General features: G+C 47.9%; 1 protein-coding gene across 2 annotated transcripts in view; it reads right to left on the minus strand.

Moving 5' to 3' along the window:
• Positions 1–13321: 13321 nt before the first annotated feature.
• zgc:103559 (Allantoinase, mitochondrial) overlaps positions 13322–16312 on the minus strand; it is a 31460-nt gene continuing 28469 nt past the window's right edge. Inside the window, exons 8-10 of one of the 2 annotated variants that reach the window (XM_052466705.1) lie at positions 16133–16305; positions 15974–16006; positions 13322–13781 (exon numbers count right to left, since the gene is read on the minus strand). In XM_052466705.1, coding sequence (XP_052322665.1) covers positions 13593–13781; positions 15974–16006; positions 16133–16305 — 395 coding nt within the window. In that variant the 3' untranslated portion in view covers positions 13322–13592. The remainder of the gene's footprint in view (positions 13782–15973; positions 16007–16132; positions 16306–16312) is intronic. The other variant, XM_052466701.1, reaches the window with a different exon arrangement.

Consider the following 16312-nt stretch of genomic DNA (forward strand, 5'->3'; position numbering starts at 1 on the left):
GTCTTAAAGCACGTGGTCAAAACGCAAACTTTTTAATGCTACTCTGTAAAGTAAGTAACCTCAGAAAAAACAGAAACGTCTCTTTTTCAGGACCCTGTCTTCCAAATATAATTCGTAAAAATCCAAATAACTTCACAGATCTTGATTGTAAAGGGTTTAAACACTGTTTTCCATGCTTGTTCAATGAACCATAAACAATTAATGAACAAGCACCTGTGGAACGGTCTTAACTAAGGTCACAGTTATGAAAACTTAGGACACTAAGAAGCCTTTGGACTGACTCTGAAAAACACCAAAAGAAAGATGCCCAGGTTCCCTGCTGATCTGTGTGAACGTGCCTTAGGCATGCTGCAAGGAGGCATGAGGATTGCAGATGTGGCCAGGGCAGTAAATTGCAATGTCTGTACTGTGAGACGCCTCAGACAGGGCTACAGGGAGACAGGACGGACAGCTGATCGTCCTCGCCGTGGCAGACCACGTGTAACAACACCTGCACAGGATTGGTACATCCAAACATCACACCTACGGGACAGGTACAGGATGGCAACAACAACTGCCCGTGTTACACCAGGAACGTACAATCCCTCCATCAGTGCCCAGACTGTCCACAATAGGCTGAGAGAGGCTGGACGGAGGGCTTGTCGGCCATTTGTAAGGCAGGTCCTCACCAGACATCACCGGCAAAAATGTCGCCTCTGGGCACAAACCCACCGTCGCTGGACCAGACAGGACTGGCAAAAAGTGCTCATCTCTGACGAGTCGCAGTTCTGTCTCACCAGGGGTGATGGTCAGATTCACATTTATCGTTGAAGGAATGAGCGTTACACCGAGGCCTGTACTCTGGAGCGGGATCGATTTGGAGGTGGAGGGTCCGTCATGGTCTGGGGCGGTGTGTCACAGCATCATCGGACTGAGCTTGTTGTCATTGCAGGCAATCTGTCCGGGAACTTGCAGGTGCCTTGGTGGAAGAGTGGGGTAACATCTCACAGCAAGAACTGGCAAATCTGGTGCAGTCCATGAGGAGGAGATGCACTGCAGTACTTAATGCAGCTGGTGACCACACCAGACAGTGACTGTTACTTTTGATTTTGACCCCCCTTTGTTCAGGAACACATTATTTCATATCACTAGTCACTTTAAATAAAGCCATTTTATATCATGTTTACATACCCTGCATTACTCATCTCATATGTATATACTGTACTCTATGCCATCAACTGCATCTTGCCTAGGCCGCACGGCCATCACTTATTCATATATTTATATGTACATATTCTATTCATCCCTTTACATTTGTGTGTATTTGTGTGTAATATGGTTCTACTGAACACTGAGTTATATGGTTACTGAGCTGTATCGTTCAATTGAACACTGAGCTAAATGGTTATATTGAACACTGAGCTAAATGGTTATATTGAACACTGAGCTATATGGTTGGGGCATGGTCTCTGTGGGATGTCCTCTGAGTGGTGGACCATTCTTGATACACACAGGAAGCTGTTGAGTGTGAAAAACACAGCAGCGTTGCAGTTCTTGATACAAACCGGTGCGCCTGGCACTTTCTAGCATACCCCGTTCACTTCAGTCTTTTGTCTTGACTATTCACCCTCTGAATGGCGCACATACACAATCCATGTCTCAAGGTTTAAAAATGATCCCATAACCTGTCTGGAGTGGATTTAACAGGTGACATCAATAAGGGATCACCTGGTCAGTCAGTCTATGTCATATAAACTCAGTGTATGTGTAGTTCAAGGTTGAAATGATTGAATGTGCTTTGTGATAAATCAATAGGCCTACAGTAAATAGTAAGGCCCTTGAAACTGACCTTGTCTTTCACAGTTTGAGTCCCTTGTTCTCTAGGCCTTCATATCTGGAGGAAACCATTGAGCAGCTAGCCAGCCAAGCAGCACAACAACCTGGAGAGAGATGCCTCGCGCACACATCATTATTTCAAGTTATTTGTTCAATAAGATAGCATATATACCTTGTTATTGGCTTGTACCTATAATTGTTGATCAGTTGGGTAGCATCTTAACTAACTACCTATACACTGCTTAAAAATATAATTGTTCAGAATGTGTAGGTTTACCAGTTAAAAAGAAAATAAATAAAATGTTCAATTATTCAATGTGTTGTGTTTAAAAAATAATAATAATCTGATCATATAAAATGTGTTGTGTTTATATTAGTTTTCCAAATAAAAATGTGATAACCAAATATAAAATAACAAATCACATATATATATATTTTTTTTACCCGCTTTTTTTCGCTGGGCCAATTGTGCGTCGCCCCACGGACCTCCCGGTCGCGGCCGGCTGCGACAGAGCCAATGGGCGCGAACCCAGGGTCTCTGGTGGTACAGACTGCGCCACCCGGGAGGCCCCCAAATCATATTTTTTTTTTTGCCGAGATGTTTGAGTAACGTTATTGTGTAATCTACGTAATGACGCAATTTTACGCGATGACGTCACAACGTAATCTTGCAATTTTACTCCACTAATCGACCTGCCTTTAGCATCTTCCCCTGAAAATGAGTTGGCAACACTGCCTACATGACTCATATGTATATACTGTATTCTATACCATCTACTGCATCTCATTCTCTTTCACCCTATCAGGGCACTCCTTACTCTTGACACCTCATTCTCCTTCACCCTATCAGGGCACTCCTTACTCTTGACACCTCATTCTCCTTCACCCTATCAGGGCACTCCTTACTCTTGCCACCTCATTCTCCTTCACCCTATCAGGGCACTCCTTACTCTTGCCACCTCATTCTCCTTCACCCTATCAGGGCACTCCTTACTCTTGCCACCTCATTCTCCTTCACCCTATCAGGGCACTCCTTACTCTTGCCACCTCATTCTCCTTCACCCTATCAGGGCACTCCTTACTCTTGCCACCTCATTCTCCTTCACCCTATCAGGGCACTCCTTACTCTTGCCACCTCATTCTCCTTCACCTCCACAGTTGCAGTATTTCCCTTCATCTGTAAAATTGTATTCTTCCCTTCTGCACACACTTGAAAAAGTGTGTCCAAATACTTCACATTTATGACACTGAAGGGGATTGTGCACAAAAGCTCTTACAGGGTATCTCATGAATCCTAACTTTATATGAGAAGGGAGAGAGACTAAATCAAAGAACAGTAGCATGGATGAAGTGAATTAATTTTCTCCATCCACCACACAAGTCAGTGTGGACAACTTAAACTGACTTCGAGACAGCCATCTAATACCTTACTCTGATGACAGTACATGTTTTAGCCTGTCAGAGAAGGTTTACAATGTTGATACAGACTTTGGCCTTGCTCTTATGGCAGTGTTTTGAGAGCATATCTTAAGGCCTCCAGCACCATGTCAACACTGGCTTTGTTGCCGTGACAACCCATCGGTCCCACACGCAGCACCTGGGGAAAGAGTCACATGACAGATCAGTGAGTCAGTTGCACAAAGAAGGTATACTTGCCTATTGGTATCCTTCCATCATCATTCCAGCCTATACAGGCAACTGTCCTTAATGATACCAATAGGCCTGTACAGGTAACTGTCCTTAATGATACCAATAGGCCTGTACAGGTAACTGTCCTTAATGATACCAATAGGCCTGTACAGGCAACTGTCCTTAATGATACCAATAGGCCTGTACAGGTAACTGTCCTAAATGATACCAATAGGCCTGTACAGGTAACTGTCCTTAATGATACCAATAGGCCTGTACAGGTAACTGTCCTTAATGATACCAATAGGCCTGTACAGGTAACTGTCCTTAATGATACCAATAGGCCTGTACAGGTAACTGTCCTTAATGATACCAATAGGCCTGTACAGGTAACTGTCCTTAATGATACCAATAGACCTGTACAGGTAACTGTCCTTAATGATACCAATAGGCCTGTACAGGTAACTGTCCTTAATGATACCAATAGGCCTGTACAGGTAACTGTCCTTAATGATACCAATAGGCCTGTAGGACTACCTGGCAGGAGTGGTAAAGATACTCTGAATGATCGGCTATGAAAAGCAAACTTCCTAGGTTTTGGCCTTTCTAGGGAGTTTTTCCTAGCCACCGTGCTTCTACACCTGCATTACTTGCTGTTTGGGGTTTTAGGCTGGGTTTCTGTACAGCACTTTGAGATATCAGCTGATGTAAGAAGGGCTATATAAATACATTTGATTTGATTTCGATTTTATGGTGGCGAAATTACAAGATGATGTTATAATACGGTAATTGCATCAAATCGTTGTTTTATGCAACAGAATGAAGGGTTTTCAGAACTCTTGTGTCTGTGTGAACTGAGAGGAGCTTCTGAGATTTAACACGGACATTAGATTTACGACGCCTTACGCGATGAACCTAAGGAACCACATTCCATTCAATGGAACTTCATTCTCTTGCCATTTCACCACCACACCTTCCCATTGATCCCACACAGTCAACGAGAGACAGACAGTTGTGTCTTGTAGAAAGAAAATAGAGGCACTACTTTATATAATATGCTGTAACTTTACGCTGTATAAGGTCTTGTGCTTTATAACCATTTACAGTGCCTTGCGAAAGTATTCGGCCCCCTTGAACTTTGCGACCTTTTGCCACATTTTCCGGCTTCAAACATAAAGATATAAAACTGTATTTTTTGTGTGAAGAATCAACAACAAGTGGCACACAATCATGAAGTGGAACGACATTTATTGGATATTTCAAACTTTTTTAACAAAATAAAAACTGAAAAAATTGGGCGTTCAAAATTATTCAGCCCCCTTAAGTTAATACTTTTTAGCGCCACCTTTTGCTGCGATTACAGCTGTAAGTCGCTTGGGGTATGTCTCTATCAGTTTTGCACATCGAGAGACTGAAATTTTTTCCAATTCCACCTTGCAAAACAGCTCGAGCTCAGTGAGGTTGGATGGAGAGCATTTGTGAACAGCAGTTTTCAGTTCTTTCCACAGATTCTCGATTGGATTCAGGTCTGGACTTTGACTTGGCCATTCTAACACCTGGATATGTTTATTTTTGAACCATTCCATTGTATATTTTGCTTTATGTTTTGGATCATTGTCTTGTTGGAAGAGAAATCTCCATCCCAGTCTCAGGTCTTTTGCAGACTCCATCAGGTTTTCTTCCAGAATGGTCCTGTATTTGGCTCCATCCATCTTTCCATCAATTTTAACCATCTTCCCTGTCCCTGCTGAAGAAAAGCAGGCCCAAACCATGATGATGCCACCACCATGTTTGACAGTGGGGATGGTGTGTTCAGGGTGATGAGCTGTGTTGCTTTTACGCCAAACATAACATTTTGCATTGTTGCCAAAAAGTTCCATTTTGGTTTCATCTGACCAGAGCACCTTCTTCCACATGTTTGGTGTGTCTCCCAGGTGGCTTGTGGCAAACTTTAAACAACACTTTTTATTGATATCTTTAAGAAATGGCTTTCTTCTTGCCACTCTTCCATAAAGGCCAGATTTGTGCAATATACAACTGATTGTTGTCCTATGGACAGAGTCTCCCACCTCAGCTGTAGATCTCTGCAGTTCATCCAGAGTGATCATGGGCCTCTTGGCTGTATCTCTGATCAGTCTTCTCCTTGTATGAGCTGAAAGTTTAGGACGGCCAGTTCTTGGTAGATTTGCAGTGGTCTGATACTCCCTCCATTTCAATATTATCGCTTGCACAGTGCTACTTGGGATGTTTAAAGCTTGGGAAATCTTTTTGTATCCAAATCCGGCTTTAAACTTCTTCACAACAGTATCTCGGACCTGCCTGGTGTGTTCCTTGTTCTTCATGATGCTCTCTGCGTTTTTAACGGACCTCTGAGACTATCACAGTGCAGGTGCATTTATACGGAGACTTGATTACACACAGGTGGATTGTATTTATCATCATTAGTCATTTAGGTCAACAGTGGATCATTCAGAGATCCTCACTGAACTTCTGGAGAGAGTTTGCTGCACTGAAAGTAAAGGGGCTGAATAATTTTGCACGCCCAATTTTTCAGTTTTTGATTTGTTAAAAAAGTTTGAAATATCCAATAAATGTTGTTCCACTTCATGATTGTGTTCCACTTGTTGTTGATTCTTCACAAAAATATACAGTTTTATATCTTTATGTTTGAAGCCTGAAATGTGGCAAAAGGTCGCAAAGTTCAAGGGGGCCGAATACTTTCGCAAGGCACTGTATATTGAAATGGAAGCTGCAGAGGTGGATTAAGGGGCTCTAATTTGTGTCATATGTCTCCACTACCATCTAGTGGATGAACTACGACAGTGGAGGATTCTCCGTGGGAAGAACAGCACAGGTTTGTGTTTGGCCAAGGGCCTGGGGAGAAACAGTGACACGACAGAGCAGATATACCAGTCTTGATGCACAGAAAGATATTGGCCCTGGTCAGAACTATTACTCTACATAGGGGACAGGGCCCTGGTCAGAACTATTACTCTACATAGGGGACAGGGCCCTGGTCAGAACTATTACTCTACATAGGGGACAGGGCCCTGGTCAGAACTATTACTCTACATAGGGAACAGGGCCCTGGTCAGAACTATTACTCTACATAGGGAACAGGGCCCTGGTCAGAACTATTACTCTACATAGGGGACAGGGCCCTGGTCAGAGCTATTACTCTACATAGGGAACAGGGCCCTGGTCAGAACTATTACTCTACATAGGGAACAGGGCCCTGGTCAGAACTATTACTCTACATAGGGGACAGGGCCCTGGTCAGAACTATTACTCTACATAGGGAACAGGGCCCTGGTCAGAACTATTACTCTACATAGGGGACAGGACCCTGGTCAGAACTATTACTCTACATAGGGGACAGGGCCCTGGTCAGAACTATTACTCTACATAGGGAACAGGGCCCTGGTCAGAACTATTACTCTACATAGGGAACAGGGCCCTGGTCAGAACTATTACTCTACATAGGGGACAGGGCCCTGGTCAGAACTATTACTCTACATAGGGAACAGGGCCCTGGTCAGAACTATTACTCTACATAGGGAACAGGGCCCTGGTCAGAACTATTACTCTACATAGGGGACAGGGCCCTGGTCAGAACTATTACTCTACATAGGGAACAGGGCCCTGGTCAGAACTATTACTCTACATAGGGGACAGGGCCCTGGTCAGAACTATTACTCTACATAGGGAACAGGGCCCTGGTCAGAACTATTACTCTACATAGGGGACAGGGCCCTGGTCAGAACTATTACTCTACATAGGGAACAGGGCCCTGGTCAGAACTATTACTCTACATAGGGGACAGGGCCCTGGTCAGAACTATTACTCTACATAGGGGACAGGGCCCTGGTCAGAACTATTACTCTACATAGGGGACAGGGCCCTGGTCAGAACTATTACTCTACATAGGGGACAGGGCCCTGGTCAGAACTATTACTCTACATAGGGGACAGGGCCCTGGTCAGAACTATTACTCTACATAGGGGACAGGGCCCTGGTCAGAACTATTACTCTACATAGGGGACAGGGCCCTGGTCAGAACTATTACTCTACATAGGGAACAGGGCCCTGGTCAGAACTATTACTCTACATAGGGGACAGGGCCCTGGTCAGAACTATTACTCTACATAGGGAACAGGGCCCTGGTCAGAACTATTACTCTACATAGGGGACAGGGCCCTGGTCAGAACTATTACTCTACATAGGGAACAGGGCCCTGGTCAGAACTATTACTCTACATAGGGGACAGGGCCCTGGTCAGAACTATTACTCTACATAGGGGACAGGGCCCTGGTCAGAACTATTACTCTATTACTGCAGTGAGAACCCCCTCCCCTAGCTGTACTGCAGTGAGAACCCCCTCCCCTTGACTCTTCTGCAGTGAGAACCCCCCTCCCCTGACTCTACTGCAGTGATAACTCCCCTCCCCTGACTATACTGCAGTGAGTACCCCCTCCCCGAGCTGTACTGCAGTGAGAACCCCCTCCCCTGACTGTACTGCAGTGAGAACCCCCTCACCTGACTCTACTGCAGTGAGAACCCCCTCCCCTGACTGCACTGCAGTGAGAACCCCCTCCCCTGGCTCTACTGCAGTGATAACCCCCCCCCCTGGCTCTACTGCAGTGAGAACCCCTTCCCCTGACTCTTCTGCAGTGAGAACCCCTCCCCTGACTCTTCTGCAGTGAGAACCCCCCTCCCCTGACTCTACTGCAGTGAGAAGCCCCCTCCCCTGACTCTACTGCAGTGAGAACCCCCTCCCCGAGCTATACTGCAGTGAGAACCCCCCTCCCCTGACTCTACTGCAGTGAGAACCCCTCCCCTGACTGTAATGCATTGAGCACCCCCCCTCCCCTGACTCTTCTGCAGTGAGAACCCCCCTCCCCTGACTGTACTGCATTGGGAACCCCCTCCCCTGACTCTTCTGCAGTGAGAACCCCCCTCCCCTGACTCTACTGCAGTGAGAAGCCCCCTCCCCTGACTCTACTGCAGTGAGAACCCCCTCCCCTAGCTGTACTGCAGTGAGAACCCCTCCCCTGGCTCTACTGCAGTGAGAACCTCCTCCCCTAGCTGTACTGCAGTGAGAACCCCCTCCCCTGGCTCTACTGCAGTGAGAACCCCCCTCCCCTGACTCTACTGCAGTGAGATCCCCCTCCCCTGACTGTAATGCATTGAGAACCCCCTCCCCTGACTCTTCTGCAGTGAGAACCCCCCTCCCCTGACTCTACTGCAGTGAGAACGCCCTCCCCTGACTCTACTGCAGCGAGAACCCCCTCCCCTAGCTGTACTGCAGTGAGAACCCCCTCCCCTGGATCTACTGCAGTGAGAACCCCCCTCCCCTGACTCTACTGCAGTGAGAAGCCCCCTCCCCTGACTCTACTGCAGTGAGAACCCCCTCCCCGAGCTATACTGCAGTGAGAACCCCCTCCCCTGACTCTACTGCAGTGAGAACCCCCTCCCCTGACTGTAATGCATTGAGCACCCCCCCTCCCCTGACTCTTCTGCAGTGAGAACCCCCTCCCCTGACTGTACTGCATTGGGAACCCCCTCCCCTGACTCTTCTGCAGTGAGAACCCCCTCCCCTGACTCTACTGCAGTGAGAAGCCCCCTCCCCTGACTCTACTGCAGTGAGAACCCCCTCCCCTAGCTGTACTGCAGTGAGAACCCCTTCCCCTGGCTCTACTGCAGTGAGAACCTCCTCCCCTAGCTGTACTGCAGTGAGAACCCCCTCCCCTGGCTCTACTGCAGTGAGAACCCCCTCCCTGACTCTACTGCAGTGAGATCCCCCTCCCCTGACTGTAATGCATTGAGAACCCCCTCCCCTGACTCTTCTGCAGTGAGAACCCCCTCCCCTGACTCTACTGCAGTGAGAACGCCCTCCCCTGACTCTACTGCAGCGAGAACCCCCTCCCCTAGCTGTACTGCAGTGAGAACCCCCTCCCCTGGCTCTACTGCAGTGAGAACCTCCTCCCCGAGCTGTACAGAAGTGAGAACCCCCTCCGCTGCCTCTACTGCAGTGAGAACCCCCACCCCTGGCTCTACTGCAGTCAGAACCCCCTCCCCTGGCTCTACTGCAGTGAGAACCCCCTCCCCTGGCTGTAATGCAGGATGAACCCCCTCCCCTGGCTCAACTACAGTGAGAACCCCCTCCCCTGACTCTTCTGCAGTGAGAACCCCCTCCCCTGGCTCTACTGCAGTGAGAACCCCCTACCCTAGCTGTACTGCAGTGAGAACCCCCTCCCCTAGCTGTACTGCAGTGAGAACCCCCTCCCCTGACTGTAATGCATTGAGAACCCCCTCCCCTGACTCTTCTGCAGTGAGAACCCCCCTCCCCTGGCTGTACTGCATTGGGAACCTCCTCCCCTGACTCTACTGCAGTGAGAAGCCCCCTCCCCTGACTCTACTGCAGTGAGAACCCCCTCCCCTAGCTGTACTGCAGTGAGAACCCCCTCCCCTGGCTCTACTGCAGTGATAACCCCCTCCCCTGGCTCTACTGCAGTGATAACCCCCTCCCCTGGCTCTACTGCAGTGAGAACCCCTCCCTGACTCTACTGCAGTGAGAAGCCCCCTCCCCTGACTCTACTGCAGTGAGAACCCCCTCCCCTAGCTGTACTGCAGTGAGAACCCCCTCCCCTGGCTCTACTGCAGTGAGAACCTCCTCCCCTAGCTGTACTGCAGTGAGAACCCCCTCCCCTGGCTCTACTGCAGTGAGAACCCCCTCCCCTGACTCTACTGCAGTGAGAACCCCCTCCCCTGACTGTAATGCATTGAGAACCCCCTCCCCTGACTCTTCTGCAGTGAGGACCCCCCTCCCCTGACTCTACTGCATTGAGAAGCCCCTCCCCTAGCTGTACTAGAGTGAGAACCCCCTCCCCTGGCTCTACTGCAGTCAGAACCCCCTCCCCTCGCTCTACTGCAGTGAGAACCCCCTCCCCTGGCTGTACTGCAGGATGAACCCCCTCCCCTGGCTCAACTACAGTGAGAACCCCCTCCCCTGACTCTGCTGCAGTGAGAACCCCACCCCCCACCCCTGACTCTACTGCAGTGAGAACCCCCTCCCCTGACCCTTCTGCAGTGAGAACCCCCTACCCTGACTCTGCTGCAGTGAGAACCCCCTCCCCTGACTGTACTGCAGTGAGAACCCCCTCCCCTGACTCTTCTGCAGTGAGAACCCCCTCCCCTGGCTCTACTGCAGTGAGAACCCCCTCCCCTGACTCTACTGCAGTGAGAAGCCCCTCCCCTGACTCTACTGCAGTGAGAACCCCTCCCCTAGCTGTACTGCAGTGAGAACCCCCTCCCCTGGCTCTACTGCAGTGAGAACCTCCTCCCTAACTGTACTGCAGTGAGAACCCCCTCCCCTGGCTCTACTGCAGTGAGAACCCCCTCCCCTGACTCTACTGCAGTGAGAACCCCCTCCCCTGACTGTAATGCATTGAGAACCCCCTCCCCTGACTCTTCTGCAGTGAGAACCCCCCTCCCCTGACTCTACTGCATTGAGAAGCCCCTCCCCTAGCTGTACTGCAGTGAGAACCCCCTCCCCTGGCTCTACTGCAGTCAGAACCCCCTCCCCTGGCTCTACTGCAGTGAGAACCCCCTCCCCTGGCTGTACTGCAGGATGAACCCCCTCCCCTGGCTCAACTACAGTGAGAACCCCCTCCCCTGACTCTGCTGCAGTGAGAACCCCACCCCCCACCCCTGACTCTACTGCAGTGAGAACCCCCTCCCCTGACCCTTCTGCAGTGAGAACCCCCTACCCTGGCTCAACTACAGTGAGAACCCCCTCCCCTGACTCTGCTGCAGTGAGAACCCCCCCCACCCCTGACTCTACTGCAGTGAGAACCCCCTCCCCTGACTGTACTGCAGTGAGAACCCCCTCCCCTGACTCTTCTGCAGTGAGAACCCCCTCCCCTGGCTCTACTGCAGTGATAACCCCCTCCGCTGGCTCTACTGCAGTGAGAACCCCCTCCCCTGGCTGTACTGCAGTGAAACCCCCCCCCCCCTTGACTATTCTGCAGTGAGAACCCCCCTCCCCTGACTCTACTGCAGTGAGTACCCCCTCCCCTAGCTGTACTGCAGTGAGAACACCCTCCCCTGGCTCTACTGCAGTGAGAAGCCCCTCCCCTGGCTCTACTGCAGTGATAACCCCCTCCCCTGGCTCTACTGCAGTGATAACCCCCTCCCCTGGCTCTACTGCAGTGAGAACCCCCTCCCCTGACTGTACTGCAGTGAGAACTCCCTCCCCTGACTCTTCTGCAGTGAGAACCCCCTCCCCTGGCTCTACTGCAGTGAGAACCCCCTCCCCGAGCTGTACTGCAGTGAGAACCCCCTCCCATGGCTGTACTGCAGGATGAACCCCCTCCCCTGGCTCAACTACAGTGAGAACCCCCTCCCCTGGCTCTACTGCAGTGAGAACCCCCTTCCCTGGCTCTACTGCAGTGAGAAGCCCCTCCCCTGACTGTACTGCAGTGATAACCCCCTCCCCTGGCTCTACTGCAGTGATAACCCCCTCCCCTAGCTGTACTGCAATGAGAACCCCCTCCCCTGGCTCTACTGCAGTGAGAAGCCCCTCCCCTGACTGTACTGCATTGAGAACCCCCTCCCCTGACTCTTCTGCAGTGAGAACCCCCTCCCCTGGCTCTACTGCAGTGAGAACCTCCTCCCCTAGCTGTACTGCAGTGAGAACCCCCTCCCCTGGCTCTACTGCAGTGAGAACCCCCCTCCCCTGACTCTACTGCAGTGAGAACCCCCTCCCCTGACTGTAATGCATTGAGAACCCCCTCCCCTGACTCTTCTGCAGTGAGAACCCCCCTCCCCTGACTCTACTGCAGTGAGAACCCCCCTCCCCTGACTCTACTGCAGTGAGAAGCCCCCTCCCCTGACTCTACTGCAGTGAGAACCCCCTCCCCTAGCTGTACTGCAGTGAGAACCCCCTCCCCTGGCTCTACTGCAGTGAGAACCTCCTCCCCTAGCTGTACTGCAGTGAGAACCCCCTCCCCTGGCTCTACTGCAGTGATAACCCCCTCCCCTGGCTCTACTGCAGTGAGAAGCCCCTCTCCTCGCTCTACTGCAGTGAGAACCCCCTCCCTTAGCTGTACTGCAGTGAGAACCCCCTCCCTTAGCTGTACTGCAGTGAGAACCCCCTCCCTTAGCTGTACTGCAGTGAGAACCCCCTCCCTTAGCTGTACTGCAGTGAGAACCCCCTCCCTTAGCTGGACTGCAGTGCGAACCCCCCTTAGCTGTACTGCAGTGAGAACCCCCTACCTTAGCTGTACTGCAGTGAGGGTAGCCTAGTGGTTAGAGCGTTGAACTAGTAAGCGAAAGGTTGCAAGTTCGAATCCCTGAGCTGGCAAGGTACAGATCTGTTGTTCTGACCCTGAACAGGCAGTTAACCCACTGTTCCTAGGCTGTCATTGAAAATAAGAATTTGTTCTTAACTGACTTGCCTGGTAAAATAAAAAATAAATAAAAAAAGAACCCCCTCCCCTTAATTTATTCACCACACATGGGGTTAATCATTGCCCGTCGCTGCTTCAGTATGCCATACTCAGCAGATACTGACTTTTCCATTCAGTCCTAAAACCTAATGGTAAAAATTATGACCTTGATATACTAAGTAAAACATATGTTTGTGTGATCATGGGATTCTGTCCTGTCGTCTTTGATTCAGGGTGTTTATGAGCTGATATGCTTCCTAGATTTCTGGCAGTGTCTGTTTGGTCAGAGATTCCTCAGTGACACGGAGAGGCAGGGGGCAGGCACAGGAGATTAACCCCCCCCCCTCTCCTCTAGTTCCTTAACTGTTGTACTATGGAATCTACTCGATTTAGGTGGAGGGAGTAATGTAGACACAAATCTCCTTTTGAAAGAGATTACTTTATTTATTAAAACAACAGTCAAGCATCTGAACTTTGAGACACACATGCCCCCCCTCCCCCCATGGTCCATTTATTTAATTGTATTGTATTTATGTAGCCAGGATTGTCCCCTCAGTAACATGTCTTGCCACTGTTTTCCAGGGAGTCACAGTGAGGCCTGGGTCCCCTCGGTCTTCTCTCCATCACCGTGAGGCCTGGGTCCCCTCGGTCTTCTCTCCATCACCGTGAGGCCTGGGTCCCCTCGGTCTTTTCTCTCCATCACCGTGAGGCCTGGGTCCCCTCGGTCTTCTCTCCATCACACAGGGAGACCTGGGTCGTCCCCTGGGGGAGGAGGAGATGCTTCCCCAGGGGCGTAGGAGAGAAGGAACCCTGCTTGTACACCACTCTGCCTCGGACGATGGTGACACTCACCTCCCCAAGCAACGTCAGGCCCAGGTAGGGAGTTAGCTGGAGAGAGAGATGGGGGGTGGGGGGTGGGGGGTGGGGTTGTATCGTCAACCAGGATCATTGCCTTCAGTAGATTGTGAAGGCTTTATATGTATAGTCCTGGACTGATACTAGACATAGTTTAATATTGTGTAGGGTATTGTACCCATGGTTTATGTTATCGTTCATAGTTTAATATTGTGTAGGGTATTGTACCCATGGTTTATGTTATCGTTCATAGTTTAATATTGTGTAGGGTATTGTACCCATGGTTTATGTTATCGTTCATAGTATAATATTGTGTAGGGTATTGTACCCATGGTTTATGTTATCGTTCATAGTTTAAAATATAATAAATATAATAATATATGCCATTTAGCAGACGCTTTTATCCAAAGCGACTTACAGTCATGTGTGCATACATTCTACGTATGGGTGGTCCCGGGAATCGAACCCACTACCCTGGCGTTACAAGCGCCATGCTCTACCAACTGAGCTACAGAAGGACCAAGACATAGATAATATTGTGTAGGGTATTGTACCCATGGTTTATGTTATCGTTCATAGTTTAATATTGTGTAGGGTATTGTACCCATGGTTTATGTTATCGTTCATAGTTTAATATTGTGTAGGGTATTGTACCCATGGTTTATGTTATCGTTCATAGTTTAATATTGTGTAGGGTATTGTACCCATGGTTTATGTTATCGTTCATAGTTTAATATTGTGTAGGGTATTGTACCCATGGTTTATGTTATCGTTCATAGTTTAATATTGTGTAGGGTATTGTACCCATGGTTTATGTTATCGTTCATAGTTTAATATTGTGTAGGGTATTGTACCCATGGTTTATGTTATCGTTCATAGTTTAATATTGTGTAGGTTATTGTACCCATGGTTTATGTTATCGTTCATAGTTTAATATTGTGTAGGGTATTGTACCCATGGTTTATGTTATCGTTCATAGTTTAATATTGTGTAGGGTATTGTACCCATGGTTTATGTTATCGTTCATAGTTTAATATTGTGTAGGGTATTGTACCCATGGTTTATGTTATCGTTCATAGTTTAATATTGTGTAGGGTATTGTACCCATGGTTTATGTTATCGTTCATAGTTTAATATTGTGTAGGGTATTGTACCCATGGTTTATGTTATCGTTCATAGTTTAATATTGTGTAGGGTATTGTACCCATGGTTTATGTTATCGTTCATAGTTTAATATTGTGTAGGGTATTGTACCCATGGTTTATGTTATCGTTCATAGTTTAATATTGTGTAGGGTATTGTACCCATGGTTTATGTTATCGTTCATAGTTTAATATTGTGTAGGGTATTGTACCCATGGTTTATGTTATCGTTCATAGTTTAATATTGTGTAGGGTATTGTACCCATGGTTTATGTTATCGTTCATAGTTTAATATTGTGTAGGGTATTGTACCCATGGTTTATGTTATCGTTCATAGTTTAATATTGTGTAGGGTATTGTACCCATGGTTTATGTTATCGTTCATAGTTTAATATTGTGTAGGGTATTGTACCCATGGTTTATGTTATCGTTCATAGTTTAATATTGTGTAGGGTATTGTACCCATGGTTTATGTTATCGTTCATAGTTTAATATTGTGTAGGGTATTGTACCCATGGTTTATGTTATCGTTCATAGTTTAATATTGTGTAGGGTATTGTACCCATGGTTTATGTTATCGTTCATAGTTTAATATTGTGTAGGGTATTGTACCCATGGTTTATGTTATCATTCATAGTTTAATATTGTGTAGGGTATTGTACCCATGGTTTATGTTATCGTTCATAGTTTAATATTGTGTAGGTTATTGTACCCATGGTTTATGTTATCGTTCATAGTTTAATATTGTGTAGGGTATTGTACCCATGGTTTATGTTATCGTTCATAGTATAATATTGTGTAGGGTATTGTACCCATGGTTTATGTTATCGTTCATAGTTTAATATTGTGTAGGGTATTGTACCCATGGTTTATGTTATCGTTCATAGTTTAATATTGTGTAGGGTATTGTACCCATGGTTTATGTTATCGTTCATAGTTTAATATTGTGTAGGGTATTGTACCCATGGTTTATGTTATCGTTCATAGTTTAATATTGTGTAGGGTATTGTACCCATGGTTTATGTTATCGTTCATAGTTTAATATTGTGTAGGGTATTGTACCCATGGTTTATGTTATCTCACCTTATTTTTGTGATGTATACTTGCGTCTTTCACCTGTGGAAGGTCATCAATGTAAATGTAAAATAACAGCCGAGCACAAAACCAACAAATGAACAGTAGTGATACAATGAAAGACTGTGTGTTCTTTGTCTTAGTGAATCCCTCTCCTATAATACTGGCCTCAAACTCCTTCTCTGGGTCCCATATGACCAGGTCTGCATCGTGACCGGGAACAAGGCTCCCCTTCTGGTTGTCAAGGCGACAGAGTTGTGCAGTGCGCTGGCAGAGGAGCCTCACCACGTCTGGAAGAGTGAAACCCTTCTTATTGGCTGACGTCCAGAACAGAGACAGACCTGAGAT

The sequence above is a fragment of the Oncorhynchus keta genome, chromosome 1 (genome assembly GCF_023373465.1).
Source record: "Oncorhynchus keta strain PuntledgeMale-10-30-2019 chromosome 1, Oket_V2, whole genome shotgun sequence".
Classification (NCBI taxonomy): Eukaryota; Metazoa; Chordata; class Actinopteri; order Salmoniformes; family Salmonidae; genus Oncorhynchus; species Oncorhynchus keta.